Below are 23,267 nucleotides of genomic sequence, written 5' to 3'. Positions count from 1 at the left end.
TTTGTAGAGCACGGTTGAGTGAAACAAGCCAAACGAAGGGATCAAAAGAACAGTTGACCAGTTTTTTTTTTTTTTTTGTTAAAGCATGCCAACTTAAAAAAAAAAGCAATTCTTGTTTCCCAAACAACAACAAAGACAATAAAAATTTCTATTTTAAGAAAGTAGGTGATGCAATCAAAGAAGCTGAACATCAACTTTGAAAGCTTTTGTGAATTTAATAGGTGTCATGATGGCAGAAGTATGAATGCTATTAAATAAGCAAAAGCCACCATAGACTGGAAATTATGATAATGCCATCAGAAAATACATCACAAGAACATGAAATTCAGCCGTAAACAAACAACATTCATTATCAACAACATCCATCCATGTTTGATCAGCCAACTCACAGCACTCGTCCACACAGAAAAAGCATGCACTATTCAACTTACCGCTACTACGGTGCCCAATATCTTGCAGATGATGAGTCCAGCCCTGTCCGTCCAATCAGGTGAAATAGTTCTCTCTCTCTCTGTCTCTATCTTCGTGCACACACACAGGCAGCACAAGCACAGGCATGCACACAAACGCGACTTCGTGGATTAATGAAAACGCATAGTAGAGTTGATGGTTCGTATAAATAATATGTCCTCAGGAGTCTATTGTACAAAATTACAGAGTCCATGCACGAGCTACGCAAAGAAACAATGTAAAAAATGCTTTCTCTCACCATAGCGGTAACTAGGATGAGCAATGCATCTCCCCTGCAGGGCCTGAAATGGACATAATGACCATATCGTTAGCTTCCCCTCCAACGCGAATCCTTTTCAACCCTTTCTCACTGCCTCTGATGCCATCGACCACCACCATACCCTCCTTGGCCTCCACTGAGCACCTCTTGTAAGGCTTGAAACCCGTTCGACGATTCTTTGACTTGCCTCCAATCATGATGGCTTTGTCTCCCTCAATCACAGAATTGCTCCAACTCTCCATCTGCTTCTCACAGTCCTGTGCTGTTGTTTCATTGTTGCTGTTGTTTTGTCCCTTGTCTTGAAGATCGTCCCTGGGAGAGAAGCTCTGGGGCAACACTTCCCTAGAAAATAATGCTTGAAACGCTAGACGTCCCTGGGATAAATAAAAGGAGATAATAAAAATATGCATGAAAATCAATTGTCAAGATCCTACCAATTAACTGAACCATTATCATGGCAGGTTGAGTCCATAAGGAGTCCAACCGTTTTAGTCCACCTGGTTTGAACTCCAAGACAGTCAAAATGCTACATGCTGCTAGCATTGCCAATACAACCTCCTGCCGCGATGGAACAAGAGACCATCCAGCTCATATTTGAGCCTGATCTCAGTCCAGATCAGGACTGGATGGTCCCGTCCCATTTATAAAAGGGAGAAAAGGTCTAGCTTTCATTATTGAAATTGCAGCCAGAGACTGAGCATTTTAGAGAGCACCATGGTGAAAGGCTGTCAGCGAGTTGCTAATATCAGGGGATCGGACGCATCGATGACAAAAGCATAATAATTACTAGTTACAACCTCTTCAGAAACCTCCTTCCAAGATTCATTGGTGTTTCCCATATTCCTAAATCGTCTGTTTGTAAGATCTCCAGAAGGATTGATGAAATCCAGTGCCTTAGGTGCTGCCTTAGTATCTTCATGCACGATGTCCATTTCCACCTCACTGCTTGAAGTTGTGTTGGATCCACAAGAAGAATTATCTTGTAGCTTCCTGGCTTCTGTCTTACTCACTTCGTGGAAGTCAGAAGGGAGGAGCTTCCTTGGTTCGTGAGATGCCGTTTTCGGTTTTGAATCTGTGGAACCGCCATAAGCGCTTGCATCTGAATCAGAAGATAAAGGTGGTGATTCTGGTGCAGGGCATGCAGTTTCAATCATTTGTGACAATTCAGGTTCAAGAAGGTCCTGTTCTTTCTGTTCTTCTTTGTGATCAGAAATGGGACAAGGAGACCCAGCCATTGCAGGAATAGCAGTTGTGGCAGGGGTCATAACAAATGGAAAGCTTACATTGGGATGGCAAAATGGTATTAGACCCTGAGAAGCCCACCATGCGGAAGCAGCAGTTACAGTTGCAGCAGCCACTGCAGCCAAATTTGGCCAAGGTTCTGCATAAGATATTCCACTGGCAGCTGTTTCATGAGTTTCTTCTGGACAGGCTTCCTTGTCCACCATACATGGCCAACATGAAGCGGCGACATTTGCAGCAGCATGTGCAACAGGATTTTGCAGAAGGCTCGACATGATGAAGTTTGATAAAGTAGAACTGACATAGGCTGCAGCAGATTTAAATGCTTCTGGGTTGGTCTGAAATGGATTGAAGGGAGGATGCAAGATAGGGTATGTAGGGTAAAGTGCAGGTGTCGAGTTTGTGTGATATTCCTTTTCTGCAGGTACATTACCATGACTTGTTACATTAGGGGATTGAATTTCCAATAGTTTTGCACTGTTTATGTCAACAACATGCACTGGCACATGCCTGGGATAACTCTGCGAGGAGGGAAAATCCACTTTTTGTAACATATCAAGCCCCCCATCCTTTTCTGGTTCATCTACTTCAGTTTCTGTGCCCAACTTTCCAGCAGAATGAATGATAAGGCTTTCTGAATCAACTTCCATAACATTTCCAATCTCCAAGTTAATGGCATTCCCGCACTGGACTAGTTTCTGAGACATTTGGTTCATCGATTCACCTTTTGGTGGTATAAATTCCCTAAAAGCACCTGGACTTGTGAGTCCAGAAGTTCCTCTAGTGTGTTTGTCAATGTTGCTCTCAGAAGTAAGCGAAGCACATGGAGCTTCATGGAAGAGAGCAAGGACTTCAGGAGACCTACTATCTTTGAGATATTCTTTTCTAGGAGGAGATGATTCACTCTCAGGATATCCCTGAATCAAAAATCAAATGAGAATGTAACAGTAAAGATCTTAACCCTTGACAGAAAAAAGACAAAAGATCAAGAGAAAATATGCAGATACTCCAGTTTAATTTAACATAAATAATAGGGCATAGCTGACTTAGGAGGCTGCTCCATATTGAGGGCGTTATGTATTACCCGCAATAGTTTTATTGTGATAAAAGGATATCAGACAATTATTTAGGATAATATGGATTGCAAGTAATGGTTACTCATCCTTTCTTCCATGGTAATTTATGTTGTTGATATTCACATCAGGAAAAGAAAAAAAAAATCAAATAATGAACCTCAGTTGAGAAGATTAGCCATACATTGTCCACCTTTATAGGTAAGACCAGCTCTGAGCTGGCCAGGTAGAAGGCCAAGTTGTAATGGTCTGAGTTAGGTAGTTCATAGAAATTCTGGTATCAAACTTCATATATCTTCAACCATTAGTAGCAGCCTGACCATACTCATGTTCTGATCAAGAATCATTTTCCCTTTGTTCTCAGTGGTTCTTAATATTGTATGGGATTCCGTTTGCATTTAACTTGTATGTAGATTTAGCATTAGAGACTCTGATCACAAGATCTAAACTGACTTTCTCAAGGGTGCTGATTTAAACAACAAAAGGGAAAGGAAAAAGAAAACTGTCCCCTCAAACAGAAGTATTGTAGCCGCTGGTCATCATTAACATTGCATATCGAAGTTCGAAAAACTTTCGTCTTTGACTCCAATATTCTTTGTTTAAGTTGCCTCATGGATTTCTCTTCCTCCTATGTTGTTTTCAACCATTTTGAATCGCCTTGTGTTTGAAAAGTTCAAATACTCCAACTTGGTAAGGGTAAACAATTTTCAGGATTTGTCTGACCTTAATAAGTGACCCTCAGCATCAATAACCATTCAAGAACAATTGCAATTTTCCATCAAACCCAGCTCCCTTCATTCAGAAAGCACAAAAAGAGAGAAATCGTTCCTTTCATAAGGAGTCATGATTTGTATGGGCATTTGAGTGGATCACTTCTAGAGCTGCTACAATTTATTATGCATGAAGAACGGCATGACAAAAAAATTGTTTCAACCAAAACTACTCAAAATCCTAACTACACAACTTGGATGAAATAAGTGTTAGAAATTACTCAAAATCCTAACTACACAACTTCTCATATTTTGTGTATTTTTTTTTGTAATTTTTCTATATTTCTTTCTGATTTTTCTGGTGCTTTTCTGAAAGAGCAGTTGGAATTTCCAACAGCTAGCATTTCTAAGTCCCCAACAGCTCTTTCTTTGTTTAAGGGAACATTTATCCCATTCTATTCTTTTGAAGCTATTCTTCTTATGCTTTAGACAATATGTTGGTGCCTTAGAGCACTGTTTTCCACCTGTGAGAGATTTCTCTTGTATGTGAAATATAGATTTCTATCTATATTTTATTTCTTGTGTGGTTTAGGCCTTGTGACTGTTATCAAGAATAGAGTTTTGACCTATATTTCTCATTTCCTTTCATGGTATTGGAGCTTCACTCTTTGAGAAATCAGTTGATATACAGTTTCCTAAGTTGTGGGTGCCCTAAAAAAATTTAGTTTGACTGATCAGTTCAATGTTCCTCACCAACTGGTGAATTTCCTTGTGCAGTACTGGTTGCTTTTCCTCAAAGCAACTGTAAATATCTTGTTGCTGCCCTTCTTGGAGAACATACAGAACTGAAGCTGCTAACTGTTGACTATTAAGACTTCTTTAGCCGAATTATCAAAATACCATTTTGATTAAAAGCTGTAGAGATATTTGAAGAGCTCCTGAATTGTTTGAAGATTCCTTGAGGACTATGTCACATGGGTGCGGGTACGATATGGGTACGGCGATATGGGTACGGCGATATGGGTAAGGACACAGCAATTTTGAAATTTTTGCATATGCAGATACGGCAAATTTTATATTCTCAAAAATGATAAAATGAAAAAAAACATTAAATTAATAGTTTGTTTTATCACAAAAGTGCTGAGTATTTGAAAGGATTGTTCATGGAAATAATTGGATCATAAAAAAAATGATAAAATGAAAAAAAAATTAAATTAATAGTTTATTTTTTGGCGTGTCCCACCCGTGTCCCGTATCCAGATCCACGTGTCGGCATATCGGAGTGGGTACGTGGGCTAAACCCACGTATCCGTGTGACAGAGCTTACCATTAGGGTAGCTTTTTTGGTTTTTCCATAAATTGGCTTAGCATTTCCACAACAAGAGAGATATGAAGACATGTCACTGCAACATATAAGAGTTTGTCAATCAGTAAGGGATATGATTTGCTATCTACCTATTCAAAGTCCTCGTCATATAGATGAAGTCAGAGCTTCATGAGAATACTAGCAGTAGGTTTAGCACCAAACATCCTTGTCTCTTAAAACAAATCAAGAATGTATTTCCTCTGAGAAAGCAGAATACCTTCATTACTCCTTACCATTTCTATCCCTAAGAAGTGCCTAAGAGGATCAAGGTCCTTGGTAATAAAATGCTTCTGAAGGTACTCCTTGGTTTGAGTAAGTTCTTCCTCACAATTGCCAGTCAAGATAATATCATCAACATACACCACTATTACCAATTTACCACTATACCTTTTGAATTCTTTTTTTTATAAATAATGAATGATCCGATGCAGACCAATGAAACCCAAACATGGTCAACACTTCTTAGTTCATACAGTTTTGAAACCATGCCTTAGGACTTTGCTCAAGCCCATATATTATTTTTCATAATCTACAATACCTTCTCACTCTCCCTTTGTCATTCAAATATAGTTGGTTGCTGCATATAAACAATCTCAATCAAATCACCATAAAGAAAAATGTTTTTCACATCAAGCGAATCAATAATCCTTATCTCAGGTGTCACAACCCAGCCCACTCCCACACCAGGCTCAGGTTCCTGGTCTGGCAAATCCCAACGCACCCTCTAGTAGCTTTGGTTCCTTTCCCAAAAGGGCCAAGAACCAAGACATTCTCTCTCTAAACTAACCCATTTATATGTCATTGAAGATTCATTTCAATTTCCAATACAAGACTAAACTTCAGTCCAACTTCCAAGGCACATATGTCTACACATGTGGGACCCGAGGTCTAACTGTTGCACTAACTCTGATACCACTATAAAAACCTAGTTGGTGGATCTCAACTCACCCTTCTAGTAGTTTCAGTTCGAGCCCAAAAAAGGCTGGGAACCAAGACAATCAATTACTTAACAACCCTTTATAAGTACCCTAAGATTCTTTACGACTTAGATATGAGATTAAACTTTTGGGGTGTTCCAATGCATCCGTTTTAAGGCACATGCTTCCACATGTGTGGGACCGAGGTTAGAGTGTTAAACTGCCTCTAATACCACTTGTCATGACTTGGTGCACTCGCATACCATGCTCCGATTCATAGTATGGAGGATCCCAATCCACCTCTTAGCAATTTCGATTTCTCCTCCAAAAGTGCTAGGAGTCAGGACATTCGATCTCTTAACCAACCTATTTATATGTCGTTGAAGGTTCCTTTGAATTTTCGATACTGGACTAAACTCTCACATCCACCGCCCTTTAAGCACATGCATCCACACGTGTGAGACTCAAGGTCCAAATGTTGAACCAGCTTTGATACCATTATAACGATCTGGCTGGTGGATCTCAACCTTCTCCATAGCAGTTTCCAATCTTGTGAGACCCAAGGTCCAAATGTTGAACCAGCTTTGATACCATTATAACGATCTTGCTGGCCGATCTGAACATGCTCCATAGCAGTTTCCATTCTAATCTAAAAAAGGTTAAGAACCAGGACAACCAATCACTTAACAACCTTCTTTATAAATCTCCTAAGATTCTTTATAATCTTAGATATGAAACAAAAGTTTGGGCTGTAATCTTGGTTTAAGCTGAGATGACATCTACAGTTTATGTTGCTTCAAAAGATCAAGTTGTTGATGTGTCCACTAAACCTATTCCCATTTTTTATTTCTCTAGGTGTTGTAACAAGCTAAGCATAGTTGATATATATGCTCCAACTTGAGTGAAAGTGTTAAGAAATAAAGTCGTTAGGGGGTTCTATAGAATATTAAATCATTGTGGGGTTCTACTTATTATTATTTTTTTTAGTGGACTGCTATGTGATTTTTTGTTTCTGCAATAATCTCTATTAAAACATGATTAGGGCTTTTCTAATAAATTTAAATCTCCTTCCTTCAACGTGTTTCCACAGCCACATTGTTGAAAGTGCTATGGACATATTCTATGATAATAATATTCTTATTGGCATGTGGATAGAAGCTTCCATTCAGGTGTAGATGTTATAATCGCTTGTCCATGACCCACTCTAACAAGCAAGTTGTTTTATTTTACTCATTTTAAGCAATATCTTGAGTATAACGTTTTTATTATTTTTTGGATGTATTTGCTATGTACAAGTTGACAAATCTTTGAGAAATAAGTATAGACAAAGCATCTAAGTGGAAGTTTGTAGGATATGCAAATGATTACAAAGTGTTTAGATGTCATGGTCGTATGGTCAAGTACATCAAAAATGTTATTTCTGATGAGAAAAGTTTTGAACATAAATCTTCACAAGTTCAGCATGAAAAAAATGCAGTATCGAGGTTTACCATCTATGGCGTAATGCAGAACTCTTTACACATGCGAATGAAGATTGTTAATCAGCTGAGACAAATGATGTGCCAAATACATCTTAAAATGAAGAAAAAATTTGTCAATTGGAGATACTAAAAAGTTTTTAAATCATGTCTATGTGGTAAGAGAAAAGGAAACTCCTCCATTATTAATGATGAATCAAAGTTCAAACAATCAGTCTTCAGTAAGACAATAAGAAATGATTTGACGTCACATTCAAAGGTGAGTGATAACAACTTCTTTATGGATTTTCAATTATGTAGATCTCAGGTTTGAAAATAGATGAACCCATCACCTACTATCAGTCTATACATCCTGTAATAGGTGAATGCAATGAATGAGGATGTGGAAGCATTGCATGAACCTCAAACTGACAAAAACGGTTTTCAACCTCAAGAGAAAAATTTAAGCTTTAAAAAGTCATATAAACTTGATGGAAGCATTGAGCAGCAAAAACTAGACTTGCGGTATGAGGTTCCACTCAAGAATGAATAGGCAACAGAATGATGAGATTTTCAGCCTTGTCACTAAATAAAAGGATTTTACATCGTTCACGCTTTGCTTGTTGATCCTGGTGAGAGTTGAGCCAAGACATCAAAAATATTTTCGTACATGGAAACTTAAAAGAAAAATTTTATATAGTAGCCCCTGGTTATGAGAAGGATCACAATAAGCATGCATTTGAATTAATGAAAGCCCTCTATGGTAAAGGAAGCTCCATGTCTTAATTCAAGATTTTCCTCTCAATATTCAAAATTATGGAATCTGCAGTTGATCTCTTGATGATTCACTATTTATCTTCAGGGATATACTGTAGTTGTTATATGTACTTGGCATGATTGCTATTGCCAACTCAAGCAATAAGATGAAGGGTCTTGAAGAGTTGAGATAATCTTTTTCGGTGTTGAAGTGGATACAAAAGATGACGTTCTAACTCTTATGCAGAACAATATACTCTTGCTTTGATGGGAGAGTAGGGATAAGAAATTGTAAACCTTTGGCTATTTCTAGTGGTTTATATCCTAAGTTAAATTCTCATGATGGAGAACTGTATGATGATACAATTATAACATAGTTGATAAGCTTTAATAACTCGTGTTCATCAGACTAGACATTGTTTATGTTGTAAATCAAGTGTTTCAGTTCATGCACATGCAAAGAACTAGACAAATAAATCCACAAAGAGGATTATGAGATAGTAAAGGGAATTTGAAGAGGGATTCTTTGTAAAAGAAGTTGGTCAAATAAAGGAAGACATGAGATTATTACTTGTAGAAATGCAGACTTAGCAGAAGATCTGAATGAAAGATCAATTTCAAGCTAATTCTATTTTCATTAGAGGAATGTAGTACCACTGAGCATTAGGAAATAAAATATTGTTGCTAGTTAAGCATTGAAGAAAAATACTGATCTATGGTTGTTGGAGTGGTTGAAGCTACATGGGACTAGAAACCTGTTAAGCGAGCTAAGAGAATCGATCTCATGCTTGCTGTTGTCTTCTGATAATCAAAGTGCTATAAATATTTTTTCTAATTTGATTCATCACAGTCACGTGCTGGGCATGTTTGAACTAAGAATCAAGTGGTTGATCTATTTGCAAAAGGTTGATGCACACTTTTTGGTATTTAACATACAAGTTGTCATTCAGGACTATATACAGCTTGAGGAAGGTTTTTAAAACATTGGATCAGGGTTGTTGGATTTGAATTCAGCCAAGATCTACATATCTTGTATATTGGGTGCATATATGTGGACATACATGTAATATCATTCTTGTAATTAAGGGTGTTATTTTCGCATGTTTATTTTGCACAAAGAGCATACTTGTAGGTCGCAGCCTCCATGTTGGAGTAGTGACTCCTCTCTCTCTCTTTCTCCCCCCCTCTCTCTCTCTTTCTACTTCTTATTACTTCTTGCAAATGCGCTAGATTGTGGTGGCTGTTCTTCTCAATCTAACAACTGATCATTACAAGCTAATTGTGATGCAAGACAATTATTGTTTTCAGATTTTGAATTAACCAATTTATTTAAATATATATCCCCATTAAATGAAGTTCATATTACTTCTAGAGTTGAGCGTATTTAATCCATCTTAATAGAGTCTAAATTGACTTGCATTAACACATTTAATCAACCTGAGCATGGCTCTTGTTATCGGACAACTGTTTGTCCACTGCATCATGCTAAGTATGCTGCAAATATTATTTAACTCAACCATGCACAGATATTAGTTTCAGGTCCAGAACTTGTCTGATGTGTTCTACATCCTTTAAGAGTTAGTAAGATGTTGACCCAACTACACTATATACACATGCTGACCAGCAAGTTTCTAAGAGACTGAAAGAAAGAATTCAATGATTTAGTGACTTAGTCACCTTGAATGGAAAAATTAGCATGGGAAGCATCTGACCAAGAATTTGAAGAACAGATTATGGCAAGAAAAGGTACAAATGTTTATCAGCACAAGAAAATTTCAGAGTAAGAATAGATACCTTTGTAGGAGAATTGATGTTCAACAGAGAAGGTTTGCTGGCACACGCAGAAGAAACTGGACAATCCTTGGCAGTTGGTGCAGAAACCCCCATCTTTCGAGGGTATGGATTGCTTGGTTTTCTCTTAGGGCGAGGTGGAGGAATTTTTATTTCATGAGCTTCTCCTATTGGTAAACCCTTGACTGTGGCCTCTCTTTCCAACTAAACATACATAATAATTTCAGTAGAAATAAAATGAGAGCTCAAAACATTTCACTTATGATACCAATATAAACATATCTAACATAAAAATGAGCTTCAAAAAGTACCAAAAATCAGGACCATGATTGGGTTGCTTAGGGAGTGTAATACTCTTTTAAGGATTAATAAGAGATACATCTGATCTTTTCTTAAACCAAATGAGGATGACCCTGAGGCCCACAAACTCACACCAGCAATCACAGTATGTAATGCATATTATTGGGATAACGGAATCCTGATGCTGAACAATAGTTATCAAGAGTTTAAGTGGAACAACTGCCATGGTCATGCAACAAAAAAATAATGGAAAGTTAGAGTATGAGCATGGGTACATGGGTGCAGTAACTGTGTTGGCACAGCTAGATATGTAATGTCCTGGGTATGGCACGGATTGGGCCTGGATCATATCTCAACCAGATTCAATGAAACATTTACTTTTGGTTTTCAACTTCTGACTTTTTTGGAGATGGGAAACTGTGGTGCCATACCTTTGGTATCAGAACATACCTAAAACCTTACGTACCTACTCAGATATTAAATGATGTCCATGTGATCTTTTTCCCTCTGGTAGTTTATATAAACCACATGAAACTTGGTAAGTCAAGAGACCATCTATATTCAGCTCCCTATATATTGAAAGCAATTATGACTACCACGGATTTTTAAAAGGAAAGACTGTAAAATCTCTTGATTCCTAAATTTGGAAAAAAAGTAATAAAAATTACATATCAAAAAAAAAAAAAAACTTCGTACCTGAGACTGAATTTTTTTATTTTTGTGGATCTCAACCCCATTTGGAACATACGTAGCACCAACAAGCAACAATGAAAACATTAAAATAGGAGGAAAAACAATCAAAACAAGGAGCATGTTTCCAAGCTCGTTGTTCAAGTAAAGATAGAAAACTATTAATAAGAACAATTAATCTAAATCTGTTGCTGTTTTAAAAGTTTTACAAAATAAGAAGCATAATAAAGCGTCAAAAGCCACTCAAATCCATGCTTTGTAGCATAAGAATCCAAGAGAAGAAGAAAACAAGAGTATTGACTATTAAATCAGTAACCCAAACACTTATATTTAGTGTTGCATGCCTCAACTCTAAGGTACCAAAAGGGCCCTCATCCAGCAAAAAATTGCACAAAAGAACAACAGTATCAACGCCATTTCTATTCCTTTTGTAGTCCTGACTTCATGTAGTCAAAGCTGCACCTAAGCTCCCTGCAAACAAGTCCGGTGCCTAGGTGCCTATTCAACCGCCTGGGGGGGTGCCTAGGTTTTTTTTTTTTTTTAAATAAAAAAGAGAATTTAGATATCTAGGTATATTTCATGTTTTCTGATTATATTGTTATATTGTTATTTTAAAATCTTCTTTGTTTTTAAGGTTAGTTTCATCATTTCATTCTTTCTAAACAAGTATTGGACTTCCAGAAGGCCCGCAACCAAGGTGCTGACTAGTGCTTTTTTTGTCTTACCTGCAGCTGCACACGTAATGAATAACACATACTTTCGAGCACGAATATCAGGATCTCATAATAATAGTTTTAAATGACTGAGATACTTGGTCTTCCTTAGTACAAGTAATAACTGCAGTTCACACTTCAACATGCTCCCAAGCAAAGTGTGGCTTTAACACAATATGCTTCATTCTACCAGTGTATACGATTAGTCAATATGACCATTATGCTTCTATTATAATGAAAGCTTAAATATCATTTAACCTTTAAAATTCCATTTCAATGAAACCAGGAAATGCCTCACGTACTTCAATTGTAATCAGTGCCATCACCTGATATTCAGCTTCAATATTTGATCATGCTAAAGTTCATCATCTCTTGCTTGAGTATGGTGCTAGACGTGAGCCCAAATATAGAAATTAGTGTGCCTGACCTTCTAAAAGAAGCACCACCTGCCCAATGCGAACCTGATATGCCACCATAACTAAAATAAAAAAGATATATTTAGATTAAGAATCTCATAGAAAAAGTTCTCCTTTGTACTTCCTTTTTGATTTACAGAACAAAGTTCCCTCAATATTTGCCAACAACTTTCCTTCAGGGCATGCGCAAACTGATATAGTTGTTTAACAGGACAGACCAAATCAGCTGGTGCAGATCATAGCACTTCAAGGGTGTGATTAGATGTAAGGATCTTCTATAAATCAGGGCCTGGACCCTGAGACTTGATTTGAATTCCTCTTATCTATTCATATCCCTAAAGTATGCATTTTAGCCACCACATCCATGAATCTGTAGTTGGAAGGTTTTTCTCAAGGAGCGGAGTTGGAGGGGAGAAGGGGGGTGTAGGGTGGTGGGGTTGGGGGGAGGGGGGAGGGATGTGTTGGTGGGGGGCTTGTTTTCCATAGATTAAGATCCATGGGATACACCCTAAGGCTGTAACTATTTCTTGGGTCTTTCAGAAAACATTAACATGCTTCAATTACAACACAATATTCAATCATTTCCCATTCACAATCAGATATTCTATTTCAAACGAGGTTTTGTGTGCATATTATTCAGTGTTACCAAGTTGTCCTTGGATAGATCTCCTCGAGTGACTAGAAATTATGTCAATAGCCATTGGTCCTTTTGCATGAAACATACGTTTGAGGATCTTATAATCAAATGATCATCTCCTGACAATATAACTGTTACATGCTACTGAAATAATGATTCATATGGGGCCCCTCCAAATAATTTCTAAGCCATACTCCTGCTCATCTACTACCTTTTGCTTAGAATACAATTTTTTTGGTGTGTGATTCCATAAGCACTATACTTGGGGCTTGAAACAAGCATTGATCTGTAAACTGTAAATATATATCCATCCAAGTCTTTTGCTCAACATAGAAGATATTTCCTGATAAAACTGGGCCCTTCCTCCTTAGCAAGGAACAACGCAAATGACAAGAATCCAATGAGAAGGTATGTTAATTAACTTAATATGTGGTAGATGATGTAAGAAATTTGACATTGCATCAGGTAATCTTTGATGACCAATTCTGTCATCTGCCTGGATGATTAGGTTATCAGAGCATTATGAATGTTGGCAGGGATTATTATTTAAAGAACCATGTTGGATAAAGATTCTTATCTGGCCTACACAGAAATCCTGCACTATAAACCATGAAGTCTATCTAAGGTGATCCAATCATCCAAGAATGACAGATTGCATTATTGGTGTCACTTATTGTCCTTTGTGGGCAGTACCAATCGTGAACACTATCTAAGCTGATCCAAGAATGCAGGTAGCATTATTGCTGTCATTTATTGTCCTTTACAGGCAGTACCTGAACTGAATGCTTTCTCGCACACAAGCTAAAGGATAATGGATTTCATGAAAGAAGCATTGTCGAGCTGAACAGTAAGTATATAATGGATGGTTAAGTATCACTGGGTAGCATCGTTGTCACATATCCTTTTTCACTTACATTAGATTGTAAACCCATATGAAGTTTTTTCACATTTAAAAGTGGAAAGAAAAAAATAAGTGGGCACAAGCCATCATCACAATTATAAGGATAAGATGCATCACACATACCTATTGAGATACAAACCTCTATATTATGAGTATATATATTTATATATAACACCCCCCCCCCTCCCAAATTCTCTGTACTGTCATGGTTCAGTTCCTGCACTAGTGCTTGGAAGCAAGCTACCTCCTGCAGGATACCAAGGTCAATCAGTCTTTCATCATCTATCAATGAGCACCAGAAAGAGCATCAATGGCATGGCTCTACCATGCAGACCAGCTTTTCTGGGCATAACAAGCTGGATGGAAAAGAGGAAAGATTCCCCTCTTTTACAGCTTGGGCACCTGGTTGGCCCCTTCCTCTTTCCCCCTCACCTCTTGCAGGTATGCCATGAGCAACAAGCCACATGAAAGAGTTGGCCTTCTCACACACATATAATGTCAAAAGCTTGCTTAGACTCAGTTGGTCACCTAGGCTAGCTGTTCCTATGCGACTTACCACTTAAATCACCTAAAATATTGCCTAGGACTTCTAGGATTCCCTAGGCTTTTTTTTTAAATGAACTTTTTGTTCTTTTTCTCCTTGTTCTTCTTTTGAGACATCTTTTTTTCTTCTTTTGTTTTTGTGCAGCAGTTTGACCTTTCGTTGTTGCATGTGATTTTGAATCAAAAGTATGCGCGTGTGTACACACATGTATGCGTGTGTGAACACTTATAGTTACAAACTTACAATTACAATCATATACTATTATATAAACATTTGTGTGCATTTTTACATTTTAAACTCTGTTTTCTGTGTGTGTATATATAAAATCTTCTTAACAACTTTTTTCCTCTTCATTAAAAGTATAACTGAAGTCAGTTTTACAGAAAACAATTTCAACATAAAAGTTGCAATTAGATTGAGGATTTATTCTTCACTTTTTAAAGTTAGATTAGTAATTTGAGGCTTTGTTTTTCAGGATTTCAGTTTCAAAAACTAGAAATGAATATTTAATAGTTAGCATTCAGAAATGGTAGAAATTTGCATGCCTTATAACACTTATAAGCATTAATTTATTGTCTTTTCATTGAAAAATGCTTCATTTTTCTTGTTCCTTCTAATAACTGGTACTGCAATTTATTGGTTTCCCTTAATGCATTTTTTTCGTTTTTTCATTTTTTTTAACGCCAAACAGTTTTTTTTCATTTCTATTTTTTATTTGTTGCAAAGCTACTTATCTTTTGATGTTTGTGTTATTAGTTTCTCACTTATTTTATTTTTCCTCCATTTTTAGTTTTTAAAATTTTTAAAACTTACCGTATTTTTCTTTTTTTTCAAGCTCGCTGTATTATACCCGAGAAAAACCTCGCTGTTTAAAACTCCAAAACGTTATTTGTAACTATAATATATACATACATACACACACACACACACACGCATTCTCTCTCTCTCTCTCTCTCTCTCTCTCTTATATATATATATATATATATATATATATATATATATATATATATATGTCACATAGGTATGGGTATGGGTGCCGTGCGGGTACCGGTATGGGTACGGGTGCCGGTGTGGGTACCGATGCGGGTACTGATCATTTTCAAAAAACTTGGGTGCGGGGTACGGCCGTATATATATATATAAACAATAAGAAATACTTAGAAAATATGTATCAAAATAAAGAATATACATCAACATAAACAAATAAATAACATAGAAAATTATATCAACGGCTCTTACAACATTGTGTTTAAGAAACCTATGAAAAACTTTAAAACATATGGACAAACAAGCAGCCCCCTAATCAAATATGAACATCAATCGAATTTTCACATCCAAAGAATAGAATAAAAAGTAAGGTGGAAAAAATTAAATCAAAATAAAATTAAGCAGTTTGGATTTATAGGTACCCAAGTGTCAAGTACCCATTTTGGGTATGGGTACGGCGACATGGGTACGTGGACCTTATTGAAGTACCCATGTGACTTAGATATATATATATATATATCTGTAGAAAGAGAGAGAGAGAGAAGATGGATCCCCACATACCATGAATCCACTCTCTTTACTTACATCGAGTGGTCATGCTATCTTTTTCTCATTTTTTGGGACATGTGCCCTCTCATTTGGATATCTTTTGCCAAAAACTAGCCAGCAAATCCATATGTATACAAAAAACTTAAGTGTTGAATTTTGCTTGTACTTTATTTTCCTTTTCACTGCTTAAAGCACCTAGTCCAGTTCAAGCATGCCTATGCTCTAGGCTCTACTCATCACCTATGCTCTGCCTAATGCTTTTAACAACACATGCACACACACACACACATATAACCATTGGAAAACACTTCCATAAAAATACTGGCATATATTCGTTGCTCAACCTAAACTTGATATTTGTTGGTTCTTGCTTATTAACTAAAAATCACACTTTAGATCGAATCAGATTCTAGTTTTTGTTTTATCAGTTTTTTATGCAAGTTGAGCTGTTGTCTTTTTATCAATCCAACAAACATACCTTGATGCAAAAAACATTGCTCTAAGTAGCGTGAACTCCTATAAAAGGTTGCGATACCAAAGTCGACATGACTCAGGGGAGCTGCAGATGTGACTCAGGTGCGGCTTGGGTACGGCAACAAACAAATTACTTTCATTTTCATTGAATCATTGTTAAAATGATAGTTTGTTAATTGTTAATCGCTAGCTTTATCGGTTAAAGAATTATATATATAATTATATATGAACAATAAAACTAACGACTAACAATGAACAAACTATGATTTCAACAATGATTAAACAAAAACGGAAGTAACTTGTTTGTTGCTGCACCTGCTTGACATAGACATTGCTGCAACCACATAAATACTACTCATAGTTCTTATTGGTCATGAATGGCTCTTCTGGGTGTTGTTTCAAGCAATGATTTCGTAAGGAGTGACAGGGAGGTAGCTGCCATAGTGCCTCTATAGAGATTATGGCCATTGGCCATGCTTCAAGTAGCGAGAATGTGATAGGCTGCCAACCATGCAAGTGAAACTCATATATTTGTTCCTGAATCCTGTCCAGAGGTGAAAGCATCACCTGTTCCTGGTGATGGTTTGAGGCATCCTATTATATCTATTGGTTTGATGAATCTTGAACTTCTTAAAGGTTTCAATAGCCAACAAAATAGTTAAAATGTAAAACACATATGTTCTTTTGTGAAATTCGGTTTCTGTATCTTAACGGGTGTCTGTCCCTCCCTAATTATGTATTCCTGAAGGATATCAACAGGGAGCATATGCACAGTGCACTTAAAGTTCATGGAGTAGAGAATTTTGTCACGACGGTGGGAATTCCAGGCTTTGGTTTGTCAAATCTGTATAGTAATTTCTGTGTCCAAGATTATATACTAGTAGATAAAATAGAAATGATTCCAGAACAGCAGTTCAATCATCTTGACTAGTGGTTGTGATAATGATTGCAGCTCCTGTGTCACGTAGATTCTTTGTAATTTGTAAGGGCAACATTTTTGTTTCCTGTATTGGTTTTAAATCTTTTTTATTTTTTTTCCCTGGTACACCATTGAAGGTTGCTTCATCTCCTTTCTTGCTCTTCATGATCTTCAATTTTAGGATCACCAATCAAGAAAGTGCTTCTTCATATCCATTGACAAGGACTCTCCTCAGTTTCCCATATCAGACAGCTTACAACGTAAGAAATCTTCTTTCCTAGATATTCTACATTCTGAAATTAAATTACAGGTTCCAGTACTATATTATGTGACTACTAGTGGTGTGGTGCCCCACAAACAGACAACTTATAGGGCTAGGTGCTAAGCTCCACTCCTATATTTTTTCCAAGGAGCTCTATAAATAGACAGCTAGAGTGCAGGACAAGTTTTCTTCTTTTAATATCATTAATAAAGGGAAACAAAAAAAGTCTTGATATTAGAATGTTCATGGACTATTTCTATAAGTACACATATGATGTCTATTGGATTTGAGATTCTTAAATGTCTTATGTCACTTTGGAGTTTGGATCTCAGCTTTGAGGCTTACAATGCCCCCAAAGTTTATGCTTCCTAGATATACCCATGAAAGATGGATTTATGTGCCCAAAAGACCAAAAAAACAAAGATTCTTGCACATACTTGTCTTAATTTTTTTTTAAATAGGTATGGAAATTTCATTCATTCTTGGGCTTTGAATATGTAAAATCAATCGAATGGTTCTGTTGGTATCTAACATATAGCCCACAGAACAAGGCAAAAGTATATGTGGTTTGTGTGGCAGCTGCCACATGGACCCTCCTCCACTCGATTGAGCCTATTATGCCTGTCATCTACACACTTCTGACTCCATCGCTACCATAGAATATCGGAATTGAGGAAAGTATGGACAATATTACAAACAATTTTCCGTCATTCATCGCGTGGGATTTTGTAGACGTAGATTTAAAAATGGAACAAAAAGTACGGCCGTCTGGATTCCTCCTATTTCTCATTGTTGATACTTTGTTCAGCTCTACTTTTGAGTTGAAATCATATATATAATATATAATATATAATATAATATAGCATTCAACTAATAGTATGGATCATGCATAAATAAAGCTATTAACACAATTGTTGATACTTTGTTCAGCTCCTACTTTGATTGAAAATATATAATTATAACATATAATATTATATAAACCAAATATCATTCAATACTAAAAACAGTATACAAATGCAGGAAAACAGAAAAAACAGAAAAACAGAAGCATCATTGCCAAAAATAAATTGAAAAAGGATAAAAATGACCTCAACGCGGTTTGACCACACTGGATTCGTGTTGACTGCACCTAGTGCTGTGCCTGAGGCTCACCTACACCTGCACCCGAGTCATGTCGACTCGGATGCTTTTGCTGTTTTGTGACATGGATTCATGGAACCCTCACCTACTTGTCCTTTTGTGAGAAAGTGTTTCTAGTACATTTGGATGTGATGCACTTTACTTAATGGCTTCACTATTGACCACGGTGTTTACAAAAACCAACTCCATGAATATTATCTTCATGTTTGGAAGCCAGGGGATATAACAATTGCTTTTCATGTCCTTATTAAATATGTGCGCCAAAAAAACATGAATATTTTATTCCCAATGTTCTCAAGCAGATAAAAGACTTGCAGCCGAAATAGTCAGCTAGAATGTACTGCGTTCAAGTGCATATGATATTTTTCCTTTTATGTTTATCAAAAGATACATGTAAACATAAGAAAGTCATCCGCAAAGAGCACAAAGTAACTAGAGTTTCAAGACTTTGGCATGAAGTAATGCAACACAAAAAAGGGTGGTGCTGAGTCCTAGAAGACTGAGTGGAAAGGTGCATTCTATCCACAGGTGGTTCCTTTGTAAGTGCTCTTCCTGTAATTTTCCATAAAAAAGTTTTAAAGGTCACAAAATCACCTTTCATAGTGATGCTTCAAGAAAAGAAAAGTGGACCATGTTATCAATGAAGTTATACCAAAGTGACAAAATACTGGTGGAGCATAAAAGGGTAATAATTTCCATGGCAGTATAGGTTTTATCGATAAATTTTAAGAACTTGGTAAATAAAAATATATAAATAGCAACCATAGATGAATAATATATTTGCATAAAAAATGATATAATAAGATGTAGAAAAAGAAGTAAATAGAATATTTTTGGAGCAACTGGAAAAGAAACATTAGCCTATTGGAAAGAAACAAAAGGTAACAACTAAAAACATTGCAACTGTTACATGAAAGTACAATGTATTCTATTGATAATTGCTCAATACAAATAATTCCAGGCTATCATAATATATTTCTTTTGTGCCATTTTGTGATGACCTTGCTTTAAAATCATGATGTTTATGTCCCCCTAAATGCCCAATTGACCACAAAATTATCTCCAAGTGACCATTAAAGCAGAATCCTTAGTAAAAAATTGAGTATGGACCCAGTCTAAAAAAAAAATGTTTAGAAGACAATTTCTGAAATTTAATTAAGCTGCCCTGGACGATGTGGTAAAATGCTTTTGGAACCAGTAGCAGCTGGGCCCAAAACAACATACATACTCTGAATTATCATAAAAAGATATTTTTCAACAACTCTCATGCTAGAAAAGGAAAAAAATCTATACAGATTATAATGCAAGATATAGCATTCCCAAATATGCCTCCTATGTGTGTCTTTAAATTGTTTTCCATAAATCTAACAATATGGATACGTGAAAAATATTTGTAAACACAAAAAAAGAACTTGAAAATTCGACATTTGGATAGGATTTCATTGGCCAAGAAAGGTAAGAATTAAGACTTAATTTTTTTAACCTTATAAAATCTACAATGTACATATGATTTACACATTTTTTTGAGTCATAAATTCTAACATTTTTCATCCTCTGAAGGTTTGGACTTATAGAAATACAGCATTGATAGTGCTTGAAACCAGGAGGCATGATTCATTATTTTCTCTCTCTAGAGAAAGAGAGAGAGATAAATGATCTCTTGAGAAATCATCAAGATTCACAATTGGACAGAGTACATCAAGAATATATGGAAAACATGGGCAGTCCTTAAGTTGGCCCAAGCTCACTTTGAAGTCAAAATTTTCATGTACGAGAAGTACAGTACAACTTGTAACTAACGTATCCATCCTATACTGTGCAGTTTGTAGAACATGGAGATCTACAATAGCCAGACTGGATAAAGTACAGTACACCTTGTAACTAATGTATCATACTAATATGTGTAATACTAGCTTCAAACTGTCCTACTGAAGTACTTGTAGGCTGATGGACCATTTGTTATGCCAATTTACACATTCAATTATTGATACAACATATGCTTTGAGTTAGAGCTATTTTGCTAGGTGTAAAATGCAGTTAGCACAAAAAAGTGAATCCTCTTCAGGTCTTGCAATTATTCATGTGAATATGATCTTACTTCCCTTTCTAACACCGTGAATTATGCCACCCTAAGAAAGGGAATAATGGAAGTCTATCTGACCAAACGGAGAGCTATGACGGAGCCTTTATTCATGAAGAGGCTCTGGTCCTCATTTCACGAAGAACCTCTTCTAATTATGACAAACACCACCTCTGATTAGCACGAGTAATAGAAACACATGTAAGAAATAATGCATGAACATGCAGAAAAGTACCAAAAGGTCAATCTATATGGCCTCTAAAAAGTAACTAGCTTCTCAAGAAAGGATCTGATAATTAATTCTTAAAATCAGACCTCATATAGAGAAACTCGTCAAGGCCCAAATCGTTTTATGGAGCAATTTTCTATAGCAACAGAACATGCAGGTACCCTTTTTCATTCCAAATAATGTAGAAAGGATGACAACCTTTCTGGTTGCAATAGTGTTTAAGGCACTTGCAATACGAGCATCTACAATTTTACTCTAGTGATGGAACTATGCTCTGTTTCCTTTTCTGGCATACAAATATAGCTATTTTCATTCTTTCCGGATAGCTTAGGAGTTTTACCAAACAATTTTACTTTCAGCAAATTTTGATTACAGTTGCCAGTCTTGGACTTCAAATACTATATGAAAAACAAGTCATACTGCTCGACTATCTTGCATGATTTTCTATCTAATGTATATATTTGCAATCAACAATCCTTTCAACATCTTCATCATCTCGGCCTCCAGTTAACGAAATATTTTTGTTTCTTTGCGCTAGTTTAATTTCTAAACTATACGCAGTTCTCCTTCTGAAACTATCAATTGCGCATCTATCACGTGATAGTATCTTACTAATCTTCCTATGGCGTGCCTCCACTTTCTTCAAGAAAAGGAAACTATGTTGTTTTGCAAAGCATTTGCTCAGGCAAACCTGAAACATTTTCAATCAAATAAGGCTTTCAGATTGCCTTAAACCAGAAAATGAAAGTAGAATAAAATACTGAATTAGTTAAATATTTAATTGAAAATTGATTTGATCTTGATATGCGATGAAATATAGACTTGTACGACTTTCACTTTAATCGGATATAAGTAGCAAGCTAGATGGTACCGATGGACCTTTGAGAAGAACTTCTGGGCATGGCTTCTTATTTGAACTGCCGTTTTTGTTCCGATATGCTCTGCACACCATGAAACTCAAGAAATAAGCATGCGTCTAATAAAGTAGAACATAGCCGTCCGTGATCGCCTACAGATGCACTCATCAACATCGCATACTTTCACAATTGAAGTCAAAACTAAGAGATCAATAAACCAAAGCAAAAGAACAAGCGATCAATCTCACCTTCGATACGCTGCCACGCCCGTCCGTACAGCTTCAGTGCTTCGAGAAACCGGTTATGCTCTTCTGCGGTCCAGCGCTCCCGCTGCTTCGTAATGGTGTATGGCTTCCTCGTCTACGAAACATTCCCGCAACTCACACTCCTTACGGTCTTTTTGGAGCAATACAATCCGGGAGAAAAGAAAAGGAAAACTAACTCGGAAAGAAAAAGAGAAAGAAAAAGAATCAGAACTAACTCGTATGATGACATCTTCGCCAGAAGAATTCGTATCCATGGGCAGCTCCTCGACGCGGGACCTCCTGTTTGCCAGGAGATCGCCTAATCAGATCATTTGTGACGTAGAAACATCCCGATCTCCACCTTCCATCCTTCATACATCCCTCTGGACCCACCCGAACCTCAAAACCGGACCTCAGCTTCCTAATTTCCCCTGCAAAACCATCAAAACCAAAGCCACAACTCAGCCGACCCTACGGAGGAACCTCTTCCTTATCCAAACAACGGAAATTTTTCTCACCAAAACGACCGTGAAAGCCAACGGCAGACGAAACACAAGACCTAAAAGAGACCAAATCAGTCCGAAAGAAAGAAAAAAGGCAATCTAACAACCAGCGGGACTCGGGAAGCCCCCCCGGAGCGGAAGCCATACCCGCGAAGAAGACACTCCGCATATCGGGATCAATCTCCGAAATAAATCATCTGGTTTTCCCTCTCCTCTCCAAGCGGACGGCGACGAGGAAGAAGGCTACTTTGAAAACCCTCGCGTCTCCCTCGTTCTCCAATCACCGGAGCTCGGTCTCCCCGATCGAGCGGAGAGGCCAGAAGGAAAAAATCATGAACCGGAAAAAAAATATATAAAAGAAAAAGGACGGGGGGAAACAGAAAGAAGCAGAAAAGGTGCGGAAAAGAACTCAAGAACCAGTGACACTGTTAGAGAAACAAGCTGAGAAAGAAGAGTTTCCAGAGAGTTTTTCTACCTATTATTCCTGGTTCAGGGACGCGCGGCGACTCTCAGCCACTATCTTTTCGGTTCCCATTTTACCCCCCGGCTGTTAAGCCCCAGAAAAATATTTAGAGCCGCTTTTCCGCAATTCTAAATTCGGGGCGGCCGTCGCGCCAGATGGCACGTTACGAGTGGCCGTAATTCGTGGCCAAAAATAGCGCCAGCTCAGCATGAGGGATGCACTTTTGCGGCCTCCCAGTCTCCGCCACAAGAGAGTGGGGGCGGAGAAAGCTGGGCCCCACCCTTCCCCACCCTCCACGTGTCGGAGTCGTGCCCTG

General features: G+C 37.2%; 1 protein-coding gene across 3 annotated transcripts; it reads right to left on the bottom strand.

The window, feature by feature from the left end:
* Window positions 1–581: 581 nt before the first annotated feature.
* Window positions 582–22,946, bottom strand: LOC116260460 (protein LATE ELONGATED HYPOCOTYL-like). Of its 3 annotated transcripts, XM_031638819.2 has the most exons (8): window positions 22,636–22,946; window positions 22,504–22,544; window positions 22,222–22,416; window positions 21,989–22,100; window positions 21,763–21,824; window positions 10,046–10,246; window positions 1,528–2,889; window positions 582–1,104 (listed from the first exon to the last, which is right to left on the bottom strand). In XM_031638819.2, exons 3-8 carry the CDS (start codon window positions 22,258–22,260, stop codon window positions 721–723), a joined length of 2,160 nt encoding a protein of 719 aa, XP_031494679.1. In that variant the 5' UTR covers window positions 22,261–22,416; window positions 22,504–22,544; window positions 22,636–22,946; the 3' UTR covers window positions 582–720. The 3 variants fall into 3 exon arrangements, with proteins under 3 accessions (XP_031494679.1, XP_031494680.1, XP_031494681.1); XM_031638820.2 differs by lacking the exon at window positions 22,504–22,544; XM_031638821.2 differs by lacking the exons at window positions 21,763–21,824; window positions 21,989–22,100; window positions 22,222–22,416; window positions 22,504–22,544; window positions 22,636–22,946 and adding an exon at window positions 12,072–12,221.
* Window positions 22,947–23,267: the final 321 nt, after the last annotated feature.

This window comes from Nymphaea colorata, chromosome 9 (assembly GCF_008831285.2).
Source record: "Nymphaea colorata isolate Beijing-Zhang1983 chromosome 9, ASM883128v2, whole genome shotgun sequence".
In the NCBI taxonomy this organism is placed as follows: Eukaryota; Viridiplantae; Streptophyta; class Magnoliopsida; order Nymphaeales; family Nymphaeaceae; genus Nymphaea; species Nymphaea colorata.
The sequence above is the reverse complement of the archived record's forward strand: the minus strand, read 5'-3'. Positions and strand labels throughout refer to the sequence as shown.